Source organism: Onychomys torridus, chromosome 8, assembly GCF_903995425.1.
Source record: "Onychomys torridus chromosome 8, mOncTor1.1, whole genome shotgun sequence".
Taxonomy (NCBI): domain Eukaryota; kingdom Metazoa; phylum Chordata; class Mammalia; order Rodentia; family Cricetidae; genus Onychomys; species Onychomys torridus.
Genome location: NC_050450.1, coordinates 86,501,843 through 86,515,985, shown reverse-complemented (window position 1 = coordinate 86,515,985; position 14,143 = coordinate 86,501,843). Strand labels below are relative to the sequence as shown.

General features: G+C 54.4%; 1 protein-coding gene across 2 annotated transcripts; it reads right to left on the bottom strand.

The window, feature by feature from the left end:
• Positions 1-23: 23 nt before the first annotated feature.
• Positions 24-9,459, bottom strand: Ppp1r1b (protein phosphatase 1 regulatory inhibitor subunit 1B). Of its 2 annotated transcripts, none has more exons than XM_036197758.1 (7): positions 8,957-9,459; positions 7,605-7,665; positions 7,343-7,365; positions 6,929-7,004; positions 2,606-2,809; positions 854-976; positions 24-768 (listed from the first exon to the last, which is right to left on the bottom strand). In XM_036197758.1, the coding sequence occupies exons 1-7, from the start codon at positions 9,035-9,037 to the stop codon at positions 731-733; spliced, it is 606 nt and encodes a 201-aa protein (XP_036053651.1). In that variant the 5' UTR covers positions 9,038-9,459; the 3' UTR covers positions 24-730. The 2 variants fall into 2 exon arrangements, with proteins under 2 accessions (XP_036053651.1, XP_036053652.1); XM_036197759.1 differs by lacking the exon at positions 8,957-9,459 and adding an exon at positions 8,014-8,154.
• Between the last annotated feature and the right edge of the window lie 4,684 nt (positions 9,460-14,143).

Below are 14,143 nucleotides of genomic sequence, written 5' to 3'. Positions count from 1 at the left end.
CCCCTAAAAGAGGAGTCTCAGGACAGTTATTTACAAAGATTTATTACAGCATAGGAGGAGTTCAGGCCTGGAGTCAGGGAAGAAGGGGGAAGAGAGCCAAGCAGCTGGAGGACAAGGAGAACCAAGCTCCCCGCACTGTGTGGCCCCTCTAAGGACATATACTAAGTGGCATTCCTGGCACCAAAGCACAAACGAAACGCAACAAGCAGCCTCTGCCAGTCCAACTTGCAGGCACCCAGGGGAAGACATTCAAAGTGTTGAGGCTGTGGAGAAGAATGTCTGAGACCTGGACCCCTGGTGAGAGGGGTCCGGACTCAAAGCTCCCCCATAGGAAAATGGGACAGAGGAGATTTCAGGGCACTTGCAGGCTCTCGGTACCTCCTTTCCCCAGACCTTAGAGTCCTGCCCTGTGGGTCTCCTGTGCCCAGCAGAATGGATCTAGAGAGGAGAATTGTGAAGAGGAAATATTTGTTTCTGGTCTTGTGAATTTTCCAGTGTGGGCTCTCTCCCCCTCCCCCTCCCACCGGGTAAATAGAAGCATGACTGGCAGGGAGAGGCATTGGGGACTCTGGGCTTCAGCCAAAGCAAACAGATCAGCCTTAGTCTTCTGGAAGTCAGAAGCCGCAGCCCTAGCAGGTGAAAGAAAGGGGACAAAGTAGGGTGGGGACAGAGTGGGTTTCTGGGGAGCACTTCCTCCTGGAGATGCAGGACTCTGAGCTTATGTATTAGCTCATGGGGGGGTAGGGCGCTGAGGCTCCTCCCCGGGCTCTGAAAGACAAGTAGAGAGGACTCAAGGCCTGGCTTAGTCGAAGAGGTTTCCATCCACCTCCCCACCCCACACTCCAAAGCTCACCACTTAATGCTGCTGTGCTTTCCACTTGGTCCTCAGAGTTTCCATCTCTCTGGGGCTCGTCCAGAGGAGGCGGACGCTCCCAGGGCCCCTCCAGACCCTGGCCACAAGTTAGCTTCTGCCCCACTGGAAAAGAGGGCATACAAACATAGAGACTGAGTGCCCATTTGGTGCCCTGCAGCGTGAGTGGTGACTGGTGGCTTGTAGCCAAGCTTCTGAGGCGTCATTGAATAATAGGTCGAACACCAGACTGGACAACTCTCTCTATGACTGGCCATGTGACTTAAATCATAGGCACTTTTCTGAAGGAAATATTATATAAGAAGATAGGTGTTGATTACCTTAGATAAGATTATACCTGCTGGGAAGCTGGGTGTGGAAACTTATGCCAGTCGTGCCAGCAGTCAGGAGCTGAAGCAGGAGGATGGCTTTGAGTTCAAGGTCAGCCTGAGATACACAGTTAAGATTCAGGCGAACCTGGATTGCAGAATGAGACCCTACCTCAAACAAACAAGGAAACCAAAAAACCCTCTCGAGCAGCCCAGAACTGGTGGTACCCTGGAGTCACTCAGGAGTGCTGGATATTGATGTTGCTCCTTGGTGGTCCAGTCGTGAGACCCAGGGACTTCTTCCCCTTCCTAAGAAAGCATCTCCCATCAGTTTCCCACCTGTTGGGGGGGGGGGTCTCAGAGGGAGCTCATGCAGCCTTTGCAACCCTCTCACACCCTCACAGCCAGAGATGCAGACAGGAGGCCCAAGTCATCTTGTCCGCGCCCAAGGGCTGGACGTTGTAAATGGGAGACTGCTTGTCATTCCCATCAATAACGGATCCAAGTCAAGTGGTGACACACACCTTTAATCCCCGCACTCGGGAGGCAGAGACAGGCAGATCTCTATGAGTTCAAGGCCAGCCTGGTCTATAGAGCGAGTTCTAGGACAGCCAGAGCTTTTGCATAGAGAAACCCTGTCCCAGTGAGGAAAAAAACAAAAAAGAAAAAGAAAGAAAGGTCCAAAAAGTTTGATATTTGCACCAGGCGAGCTAGACGCTGCATAGCCTCCTGTGGCCAGGCCTGGAAGCTACAACCATGAGAGGGGGTGAGGTCTTTCTTTCTTTCTTCCTTCCTTCCTTCCTTCCTTTCTTTTCCAGAGCTGAGGACCGAACCCAGGGCCTTGCGCTTGCTAGGCGAGCACTCTACCACTGAGCTAAATCCCCAGCTCCAAGGTCTTTCTGCCCAGTCTCAGTGTCGGTGTCTTCTGTGGGTTTTCTGGCTCTGCAGCCTTCTGTGTAGACATTAGGCACCCTATCTCTAGGCTCCAGAGGTTAGAGAGTAAGGGATGCCGACAAGATTGGTTCTTAAATCCTTGATTCTATATCTGGACACTAGAGGGCACTCTCCCAACCCATACTAGGAAGGAAAAAGTCTCAAGGGTCCTGGAGAAGGCAAACCAACCAGCCTCCCGAAGCAGAGCAGGGGATTCAGAAATGCAGGAAAGGGAATACTGGGCTCTCTCTTTATACCTGATAGGATAGGAAGTTCTTTTTTGGGGTCTAGCTGCAACTGTCTGTGCCTTGCCTTAATTTTTAGAAAGAGATGAACAGTGGGAAACAACCTAGTCAGGGGAAGGATTAACCAAAGCCAGGAAGTGCCAGGTCTCCCCGAATCTGGCCATAGAAGGACATCACGGGATACTTCTGGAAGAGCCATGCCTGACCCACGGTAGTGGGAACCACAGACCACAGGGCCTTCAGCTTACCAGTTCCCCTGCTGACTTTCAGGACTTCTGCCTGGCTATCTTCCTCTTCATCTTCCTCTTCATCCTCATCCTCATCTTCTTCTTCATCCTCTCTTGGGTACCCCAGCTCCCGAAGCTCCCCTAACTCATCCTCCTCCTCCGAGGCCTGGTTCTCGTTCAAGTTGCTGATGGTCTGCAGGTGGGACTCAGCGATGCGCTGCACAGCTGGTGAGGGAGGGACCCAGGGAGGCCAGGGTCAGCCAAGCTGCAGGAGCTGCCCAGGCATGCAACTGAAGCAGAGACAATGCCCTAGGGGGCCCAAGGTCAAGGGTAAAGGGCCACAGTTCACTTCACTGGGGGATCAAACTAAGGTGGGAGGGGGGGGGACATTTGATCTTATTGGCTCTTAAGCTGTTCCTAGATGCTGCCCCACCCCACCCCCCCCCCCACCCCCGAAACCGGCACCAGAAAACTCCCCTACACCACAGGACACCTGGCTGGGCAAGACCAGGCCAGCCGGCATGGCAGCAGCTTAACATTCTCCAGCCGGGTACCGAGTACTGGAGAGTGTCTACCAGGCCTAACCCCAGACAGAAGGTGGCAGGCCTATGGGCCAGAGCCATTTCCCCTGACACTGTTCACAAAGATCCACCTTGCTGGGCTTCCCTGCCCAATACTGCCGGCATTAGATACCAAACTGCACCTCTCCCCTAGGCTTCCAAAACAGGAACAATCCTGAGCCTGAGGTCACAGCACTCTGCAGCCAGTAAAGTCCTTACCGGGCAAATGGACCATTCAGGTGCAGCCCTCACAGTCTTGACCCATATCCCTAATCTCCCAGCTCCCTCTGCGGTGACCCAGAAAGCAGCACCCCACCACCACCACCACCACCAAGACCTGCTCAGATGCAACCTAGGAAAGGAACAGTGTGGGCGGCTTCCCCAAGATGGAAAGGGGGGGAGGGGGAGAAAGGGACGGGCTGGGGGTTCTGGGAACCGCAAGGTTTGAAGGAGCATTGTTAGGTTAAGACTGGGATGGAGGGAGCAGGGATGTAGATCAGTTAGACTACCTGCCTAGCACATACAGAGCTCTTAGCAGAGGCCTGCAATCGAAGCATCCATAAGGTAGAGGCAGGAGGATCAGGGGTTCAAATGCATCCTCAGCTACATTAGTGAGGTCTAATCTAGCCTGGGCTACATAAACAACCTCTTCAAACAAAACAAGACATTAGAGCAGAGTCAGCAAGGGACCAGGGGCTATCAGGATTTTAGAGCAGGTGAGTGGCAAGGTCCACAGCCCCCAGCCTAGACTCTTTGCAGTGGTCAGTGCTTCTTGGCTACCTAATCCAACAGTGGCCCCTCCCCTTAACAGCCCAGGGGGTAGGCTGGAAACCTCCGGTGCAGCAAGCAGGGCCCTGCACTCCTGCCAACTCAGGGACAGGCACAGAGGGCGCATTGTGTGTGCCCAGTGCCCCGCCCTGCCCCCAGCTCCAATCCTACCTCTTCCCGCTGGCTGTGGGCAAGCTACCCAGGCAATAAAATTGCAATAAATTGCCCTGCCCTGGCCTTGGGGACCCGGCAAAGTTTAACCTTGAGCCAACTGAGAGAGCTCTGACCTAGGAGCACCCTTTACACCCCCCAGCCCCCATCCCCCGCTCCCCTGAGGCTTAGTGCCGTCCACCCTTCCTGGAGGGCTCTTGAATCCTACCCTGCAAAACCCAAACCCTGCCAGACACTTGCCCTTACCCAGAAAGGGCTAAGCTTGCCAAACAGAACTATCTCAGTACAGAAGGGCCTCTGGGCTGGGGCAGAGGAGGTGGCAGGCAGTCGGGGGAGGAGAGTTGGTTCGTGATCCACCGTGATGATAGGTGTGTGCAGCACCCGTGCCCGCGCCCCGTGAGCAAGCTCCTGTTTGCCTTACTCAGTTTCTCAGGCCTTGCTGGGCCTTCTAAAATCTACTCTCCGTCTCCCTCTTCTCTTACCTCTCCATGTCTGGGACCCTAAAATCCCCTACCCCAAGTCTTCCTTTTCAAAATCCAAGAACCCCAATTCAGCCCTCTCCTGACTCCTCCTTTTCACATCCCTGCTCTCCCTACCCAGAAGCTGGGACAGGCATGTCTTTGGTCATCTTTTGGTACATAAGAAACTTCCTGGTCCTAAACTTCTACCTCAGCACACTCCCAAAGTGCATAGCCAAAGCCAGGGAGGACTGAACTGGGGGTGTGTGGCTCAGCGTTACAGTGTGGCTTAGTGTGTAAGACCCTGGCTTCCATCCCCAGCACCTCCTCTAAAGACTCGGGGTTGGGCTGCTTTCCTCCTCACATCCACCTGCAGACCAGGCAGATTATTTCATTTTAAGACAGAGTCTTACCTGGAGGAGGTGGCGCACGCCTTTAATCCCAGCACTCAGGAGGCAGAGGCAGACAGATCTCTGTGAGTTCGAGGCCAGCCTGGTCTACAGAGTGAGTTCCAGGACAGGCACCAAAACTACACAGAGAAACCCTGTCTCGAAAAAACAAAACAAAACAAAACAAAAAGACAGAGTCTCTTGCTGTATCCCAAGTTAATCTCAAACTCACTGAGCATGATCTCGAACTTCTGATCCTCCAACCTCTACCTCCCGAGTGCTAGGTTTACAGGCGTGTATGTTACCACACTTGGCTTATGCGGTGTTGGGTATCGAATCCAGGGCCTCCTCGTGTGTGCTATACAAGCACTCTCAGCCCCAGTCTCAAGGCCAAGTTCCTGTCCTCCGTCTTGGAAATGTACCACTTGTCTTCACGCCTGCTTTCAGTCCTTCTGGTCGTCCCTACAGGAAGTCCTTTCACCCTGCCACTCGCCGTTGCTTCCTCCCTTCATTTCCCTGTCCCCGAGAAGCAAAGCACCGGTACCGTTCTCTGGCCTCCTCTGTCCCCGGGGCTTGGCAGGCAGGCAGGGCTGCCAGGTGTCCCTATTGACCTTGGCTGGTGCTGGGAAACCATATTAAACCCCCACCCCGGGGGAGGTCTCAGCACACCTTGCCCCCACCCCCTCTGAGGAGAAGGGACAGGCTAGGCAAGAAGGCCTGCAGCAGGGGTGGTAGGCAACTGGCACCTAGTTAGGAAGAGGCCTTGGTATGCTCATTTGCACCTGCTCCTCCTTCAGGTACATCCCCACAGCTCCCTGGCCAGAAACAGAGTCTCCAGCTGTCCCTAAAATCCCAATTCACACCTCTCCACCTTTGCACACCTCCTTCCTCTGCCGGGTCTTTTCTGGCCCCTTGATTCCATGAGTCTTAGCCCACTCCTTCGGCACTCTCCCTGACCCTTAGAGGCGAGGGTCCCAGGACCAGGGGGCAAGTCCCTCCTTTTCACACACACCCCCCCCCAAGACAGGGTTTCTCTGTGCTGTGTAGCTTTGGAGCCTGTCCTGGATCTCATTCTGTAGACCAGGCTGGCCTCGAACTCACAGAGATCTGCCTGGCTCCGCCTCCCCTGGGATTAAAGGTGTGCACCACTGCCACCCGGCCATTTTTCACTTCTTTATGAGACATGGTCTTGCTGTGTTGTCCTAGCTGGCCTGGTGGTCACTGTGCAGCCCAGGCTGACCTCATGTCCATAGTAATTTTCCTGCCTCTGCCTCCTAAGTGCAAGGATTACGGGCATGAACCACCAAGTATGGTAGGGGATTTTATTTTTGAGTGGGTTTTTTTGTTTTGTTTCGTTTTTTGAGACAGGATCTCACTATGCAACTTTGGTGGGCCTGGCACTCTCTCTATAGACCAGGTTTGCCTTGAACTCACAGAAACCTGCCTGCCTCTCTGCCTCCAAAAGGCTGAGTTTACAGACCTGTGTGGCACCATACTGCCTTTAAATCAGTATAGAGCTGTAACCCGGGGCCCTCTGCATGTCAACCAGTGCTCTACCACTGAGCTACACTGTGAGCCTCCAAATTTTCCTCATCTTACTTTTCCCACCAATGAGTCCTGGTGTACGCGTCAGGAATGACATCTTTTCATCTCGACTGAAAAGCAGTCAAAGGGGAGTCTGGGACGCAGACCTGCACGTGGGAGTGGGACCTGAGGGGAGGCAGGGGTGAGAATAGCCAGCAGAGACATCTCCAGAGTGTCTCACTTCAGTGCTTCTTGTCCTGTGGGGCTGGCCAGCTCTCCCTTCCGCCCCCTCAACTTACTGGGAAGCCAATGGTGGCCCTTTCCCTGCCTCTAGGAGCCTAAGAAAAAACTAGTCTCCCAAGTCAGGCAGTGATTGACAGTGACACCCGCTTACATTTCCTCTTCCTCCCCTACATCAGCCCAGCTGCAGGACTCCAGGAGACCACAAAACAGATGGAGGGGTGAGGTTAGTACCTTTCAGCGAGGGGGGAGTGTAGGCACAGGGGTTGGGTCTCTTCGACTTCGGGTGGTACCCCTCTCCAGAGGTTCTCTACAGGGAAGAGGCGGTTGAAACAGGCTTCCCAGAGACCCTCTTCCCTCCCCGCTCCCTCCAATGGCACAACTCTAACAGAGACCAAGCATGGGACACCCCATCCCCATTGTCAGAGGCTTGACTCAGAGCAGGACCCAGAGTCATGGACACCCCACCCCACCCAACTCAGAGAAAGGGTGACACTCTGAGCGAACAGGATCTTTCCAGGGAAATGCAATTGATGTGCCAACATGTCCTGTGGTGGCCCCCAGTGGCTGGTTGGCTCAGCAGGCATCAGTCTACCCCACCCCAGAGGGCTCAGCTAAGTATCCTTCCACCTGCCCCAGGAAACTCACCTGGTGCGGAGAGGTCTCCTCCTCTGAGAGAAGTCACCAAGCATACACCAACCATAACGGAGGAGGAAAAGGAGGAAGAGAAAAAGAATCAGGTTACTTTGCCCAAAGCCTCAGTCTTTGGGGCAGGAGTGTGCCCTTTCCTCCTGGTGCCCACAGGTGTCAAGACAGTAAAGCAACCCAGCAGAGTTGGCCTTCTGGGTCTCCAGGCTCCAGCCTCTCCCCCTCTCATGAAAGGCACCAGAGAACTGGGAATGGACCCTACCTGGAGAAGAGTGCTCTGAGAGACGGAACAGCATGGCAGGGGTTGGTCTCCGACGCCGGATCTAGGGAGAGGGAAGACAGGATGAACACTGGATAGGCCCCCACCATCACTCCGAGCCAGCTGGAGGCAAGGCTTTGGAGTCCTCAGGGAGCCTGGGAATCAAAGGCAGCTACAGCTCACTCAACTCAGGCAGTCCCTTATTTTCCAGGGCTGAAAAGCATCCAGAGGCTCGGCAATGTGCTCAAGGTCACACAGCACACTGGGTCCAAAAGACTGGAGAAACCGTCCACTGACTTCTAGCCTACATGGTCCCACGGCACAACAGAGCCTTCTCTAGAAGCCAGAGCTGCTTACACTCCTGCGGCCAGCTTGAACACCCTCAGGAGGAGGTACCCATGGCTCTACCCACCAAAGCAGCTGGACTCAGCTGTAGGAATCTGAGCCCCAGACCCCCGGTGATCTGCTGGGGTCTTTGGAGGTTGGAGTCCGGGCCCCTGGCACAGTCCTTCTCAAGCTGTGGGATTCTTCACCCAGTTCCCAGGAAAAAATGTAAAATCGTTCTCCTTGCCCACCGCTAGCTAGCTTGGCAATCAGACCAACTGTCAGTTAATTAGGTCCCCTTGGAGCTCCAGGGAAATGCAGAAAGGACCAGGTAATTGAAGCCAAAACAGTGGCTGCCAAAAAAGCTACTTAGGCCCAAGCTTCAGCCCACCCCAACCAAACACCCCAAGAAGGGTTTTGCCCAATTCACACTGCCCTCTTCAGAGCCAGTGGCATCTCAGCAACAAGTGTCCTTGCTCGGTCGTGGAGTACAGACCTCTGCCTCCACCACCTCCCCCTCACGTCTTTGTAGATCTCCCAACCTCCAAGGACGGCAGTTCACCTCCCTGGGGTTGCGGCTTCTAGGTCCTGATAGCAAAAAGTAGTCAGAACAGGTTCTGGGGACCCCAGACCAGGCCTATAGTGTCAAACTGTGGTCAATTAGACCATGAAGTTGAAATGACAGCCCCAGACGCCTAACCTGTGTGCGTCTCCGGGGGGGGGGGGGTTTGCCACCACGGTAACTTGGTCCCCGTGGGAAAAGGTCTAGCCTAGCGGGACTATGTAAGGGCCAAAAGGGCAGTCCCACGAATGGACTGTCTTCGGACGCCCACTGCCAGAATCCTCCTGCCCAAGATAGGCTCAGAGGTCTGGGGAAAAGTTAGTTGCTTGGAGTCTCCAGAGAACTTCCCGCCCTGCGGGGTGCGGGGCCGCAACCCAGGCGCGGTCCAGCAGAACAGCTGGGCTGCGGGGTGGGGTGGGGTGGTGGTGCATGCTGAGGGCGCTTCGGGGATGGGGCGAGATCCCCTTACCATCTCCACCTGGCGGGGGTCGAGCTGACTAGGGGGCGCGGGCACCGAGAATTGGATCTTCTTGCGGTCCTTGGGGTCCATGGCAGGCTGATCCCTGCTCCGCTGTCGGGAGCTGCCGGGGGCGCGAGCTGTGCGGAGGAGAAGGAGCGCTGTCCCCGCACCCAGGAAAATCTCCGCGACCCGCGAGGGAAGCGCTCTAGGGCCAGGAGGGCTGGACCACGGGGCTCGCCTGCGGCGCCCGGCTCGGCGTCCCCTGCCTCGGGCTCGCGGTCCCCGCGCCTCGGTTGCGCGCAACGCGGCTGGGGCTCGGGGTTCCGGCTCCTGGCCTGCGCTCCCCACGGGTCTCAGTGGGCTGCCCTCGGCCTCTCTCCACCAGCTCCTATCTACCTTCCCTCTGCCTTCTTCCTCTCCGCGCCTCTGCCTCTGCTGGCTGCACCCTACAGGTCCCAACCCTGGGGTCCCAGTCCGTCCCCTCCGCCAGGGACTGGCGCCTAGGCGCTCGGAGGGAGGGCTTAGGAGAAAGCGGCCAATGAGCAACGAGAAGCGTGTTCTCCCGGGGATGGGAGGAGGGTGCAGAGAGCGAGCCAGGGCCGGGGGAGCGGCCTGGGGGCCCCCTGCCGTCTCCCCAGAACTCGGCTTTGCATTATTGATGGAGTCCAGCCGCGAGGCTTAGGGGAAGGGCAGGGGCAGCTGGAGCTGGGACTCTGGCCTTAACCACTTGCGGGGTGCGGGGTGGGGGCGCTGGGACGTGGAGTTTCAAGGGAGGCCTGTGAGGTCGAGAAGAGAGTGCCAGCATGTCACGCTGTGAATGGGGGTGTCCTGGAAAGCGAGTGTGAGAGAGGTGTGCGGGGGAGGACACCTGTCAGTCATCGTGGTAGGGAGTATGTGCAAGGGAGTGCCAGAGGCCTGGAGTGCTAGAGCTGGGAGGGTGGGGGTCGGTGTGGTGTGAGTGTGTGAGTCTACGTAAGTGTGTCAGAGTGTCAAAGATGCGGGTGTGAGTGGCAGCGTGTGGGAGGACTGCGTGTGTGCGGGGGGAGGGTGTGGGTGTGGAGGAGGATGTTAGAGGCTGTCAAGGTGATGGGCAGGCGGGTGCCAGCTTGCGGGGGGCCTGTGCAGGAGAGGGGCTTGAGGCTGAGAGTGTGAGAGCAAATTACCCAGGGGAGAGGGGAATGAGTCCCCGCCACCATGTACCCAGCATTCACGTGTCTCCTGCCTTTTCTCCCCATCTTCTGGGGGAGGGGACAGCACCAACCAACCAGGGGGCAGGGTTGGGGGGCTGCCTTAGCAGTACACGTGCCATCACGTGTGTGGGCTTGGTGCGTTGGGGAGCAGAGCTGGGGGAGAGAGGTGGGTGTGTTATCATTCTGAGGTGCCAGCCTCTTCTACAGAGGTGTGTGTGTGTGTGTGTGTGTGTGTGTGTGTGTGTGTGTGTGTTATGGAGGAGAGGGGCTGCTTTGTGGGTTTAGTGGCCCTGTTTATCTGCCCAAGCCCTCGAGTCTCTGCAGGAGCTGGCGCTCCCCTCTGTGGGGCAGGCAAGAAGGACTGAATGCCTCTCTGTAGCGCCCTGAGGGGATGTGTGTGGACCTGTGCCCGTGTGTGCCCTCCTGGGGCTCTGTTTGTGTTGGCTGTTCTCTCTCCTGGTCACTCTCAGACCAGAAACAGCAGGGGCCCTCCTCACCACACCCCTAACTCCACCAGCAACTTTTCCACTTCCAGCCCCGGCGCTGTGGCTCCGGGGAATGAGAGACCGTGGAGTCTTATGGAAATGAGGTCAGAGGCATGCTGTTCTGCCCCAGACTCAGTGCCCTCTGGGGGATGAGGGAGAGAAGGTGCCAGGGGCCAAACTTTGCTCTTGGGAATAGGGTGTCCTGGCGGCCAGGCCCCACGTCCTCCAGCCCAAGCCTGGCCACAGCTTGTTGACATATATTCTCTGGGAAACAGCCCATGCTAGGTTGCTGGCCCAGGACATGGGCATCTCTGCCAGTCCCTAGCTTGGCCCAGGACCCCTCTTCCAGATGGGGTGTGGTGCGGAATGACAAAGGCCAGTTGTCAGTGTGTTGGGAGGATAAAGAGGTACATGGCCAGACAGCAACCTGGGCAGCCTTTAGGCCAAAGTTGGAGTAAGAGACTGGAGCATACCCTGCTGGAGTACTGGAGGAAGGGTATGTGGTGAAGGGATGAGGCTCCCCCCCCCCCCAGTATAGCTCAGTGCCCACTGGAAACTTATGGAAGCACACTGGTTTGACCTAAACAGTTTGGAAGGGATCCCCTTCTAAAGGTGCCTGGGTAGGGACACAAGAGCACAACTTATTCCCAGAAGATGGGTCCTTGGGGACAGCGGTGGTCTTCGCCTCTTTGCCCAGCTGTGTCTGGATGTAATGCCTTTGGCTCCTCAATCCTGGAGCCATGAAAGGTAGGGAGATATATGCATGGGGGACAGGCAGAAGGGGAGGGTTGGGGAGGGGGTCGTGGAGAGAGTGAAAAGGAGAGAGGACCCATGTGAGACGGGAAGAGACAAAGGCAAGTGGCGAGGAGAAAGCCTCATGACAGAAGAGATGGAGTAAAAATAGCTCCGCATTAAGATAATTGCAGCTCACAGCTCTGCCCTCCGTTAGGAATTAAATGAGGTTTTATTACTTTGATTTTTCTCTCCTGGATCCTACGCGACTTCTCAGGAACTTGGGGAAAAGTTTTTCCGGTGGGCGGCCAGGTGGCGGAGGCTGCGTGGGTGACAGGGAGGAAGGGAACAGGGAACTGGGGAGGGACAGGGGCCAGGAGTGGGGACAGGGCGGTGGGGGTGGCGGAGCCCAGCAAGAGTTGGAGGAGGGGGCTAGACAAACAGGTGGGAGGGCTGAGAAGCCAGCGTGACTTCCATTCACTTCGTCTGGGAATTAATCATATGCAAATGAGATGTAAAAATAATATGTCACTCCTGGGTTATTATTCTTGAGTTGGAAGCACAGGCGGTTGGGTCCAAAGAACAATTTCAAGTCCTGGTTTGACTTCATTTCTGCTTGCTTGGACTAACAAGGTTGTTTAGTGGCGCGTCTGTTACCCCATCTCCGGTCTGAGCACACTGTCTGGAGGCAATGTTCTTTCTGATATTTGCTTTCTCTTCTTGACCCAGTCCCTGCCATGCAAGAGCCATTACACCCTCCTTCTCTGCAAGACGACTTTGGGAAGGTGCCATGAGGCCTTTGCTCTCATTTGAGGAGGTGAAAAAGGACAATCACCACCACCCCCTTTTTCCCTTCCTCAATCCAAGCATATAAATTCACATAGGGAAAAAAAAAAACCATAGTGGGACATCCCTGGATAGGAATCTCAGGTCCGAAGCTTATTGTGTGAACGTCGACGAGTTTCTCTGCGTCTCCTTGCACAGTGGATGTGGTGTTTCAACAGGATAAAAATCTAATCCCCAGCGCGAGTCTTCCACAGTTTGGTCTTCCCCCGCTGTCTTAGAGATGAAGTTCTGTCGATGACCAGCAGGTGGCGGAATCAGCCAGGGTTCGGGCCGCTGCACCGCTGGCGATGTGGGTCTGTAGTTGGGCATCCCACAGGTGACCTTGGCACCACTGAGCAGAGCTGGAACTGGAAAGAGTGGCATTTGGCAGCTGAAAGGGAGGAGGCCCCAGGAAGTCCTGGGACGCAGCTTTAGAGGAGCTGGGGAAAACTAGCCGGATACACAGGGGGTCATCTTTCCATGCTGCTGAGGGAAGCAGAGGAGGGAGCAATTCAAAAAAGAGGACAAGGGTATTCTTAGTCAAGAAGATGGTGGGCAAGCCGGGCGGTGGCGGTGCACGCCTTTAATCCTAGCACTCAGGAGGCAGAGGCAGGCGGATCTCTGAGTTCGAGGCCAGCCTGGTCTACCAAGTGAGTTCCAGGAAAGGCTCAAAGCTACACAGAGAAACCCTGTCTCGAAAAACAAAACAAACAAACAAACAAACAAAAAAGAAGATGGTGGGCAGTCATCTGAGACATTCGACTACATATTCATTCACCTTTTTATCCAGCACCTAGCTTTTCACCCTTAAATATATTCATATCTGTACTTATGTGCTTAAAAAAACAAAAACAAAAACAATCTGGGCATGGTGGTGCACACCTTTAATTCCAGCACTCGTTTGGGACTGCAGAGATAGGCAGATCTCTGAGTCTGAAGCCAGCCTGGTCTACAGAGCGGATGCCAGGACAGCCAAGGCTACACAGACAAACTTTGTATCAAAAATAAAACAACAACAAAAAAACCCCACAAAACAAAACAAAATTTATTAACAAACAAAAGACTGTAACAGTTGTGAACATTCATTTCAATGGAGTTTTGAATTATATTTAAAGGTTGTTTTCATTTATGTGTATGACTATTTTCCTGGCTTACGCACCACCTATATGCAGAGAAGGGCCACTGAACCCCTGGAGTTACAGTTGTGAGCTGCCATCTGGGTGCTGGGAACCAAATCCTGGTCCTCTGCAAGAACAGCAAGGAGGTTTTCATTGTTGTCTTGTGTGTTATGTTTTTCAAGACAGAGTTTCTCTGTGTAGCTCTGGATGTCCTGGAACTGCTGGAATTAAAGATGTGCACCACCACCCATCCCATGAATGGCAAATGTTTTTAACTTTTGAGCCATCTCTTTGCCCTTATTATTCTGAGACAGGGTGTCCCTGTATAACCCCAGTTGGCCTGGAACTCACTATGTAGCCAGGCTAGCCTTGAACTCACAGAGATGCTCTTGCCCTCTGCCTCCTGAGTGCTGGATTTTGTCATGAGCCACCATGCCCAGCTGAAAATTCTATATAGCATGTGACCAACACAAATATATATATATATCCCCCAATAAAGTTCTCTGGCCCCACCTGGTTCAGTTGCTTCCTGTACTACTGGTTTTATGTGAATCAAAACTCATATATTATATGAATATGTGTGTGTGTGTGTGTGTGTGTGTGTGTGTTGTGTAGCTGAAAGTTGAAAGTTTTCCTGTGTCCCGCCTGGTTCACAGCTGCTCAGACCCAAATAAACACAAAGAGATTATATTATTTTTAAACTATGGCCATGGCAAGCTTCTCAATAGCCAGCTCTTACATCTTAAATTAACCCATTTCTATAAATCTATACTTTGCTACGTGGTTCGTGGCTTACTGGTACTTTACATCTTGCTTCTCTTGGTGGCTGCTGGCAGTGTCTCCTCT

Excerpts from the sequence above, each read along its gene's own strand:
- Ppp1r1b (XM_036197758.1), bottom strand. The coding sequence starts at position 9,037 with ATGGACCCCAAGGACCGCAAGAAGATCCAATTCTCGGTGCCCGCGCCC. Across the intron at positions 7,666-8,956 it reads ACCCCCGCCAGGTGGAGATG|ATCCGGCGTCGGAGACCAAC; the intron begins GTAAGGGGATCT and ends CCCTCTCCCTAG. Across the intron at positions 7,366-7,604 it reads CTCAGAGCACTCTTCTCCAG|AGGAGGAGACCTCTCCGCAC; the intron begins GTAGGGTCCATT and ends GACTTCTCTCAG.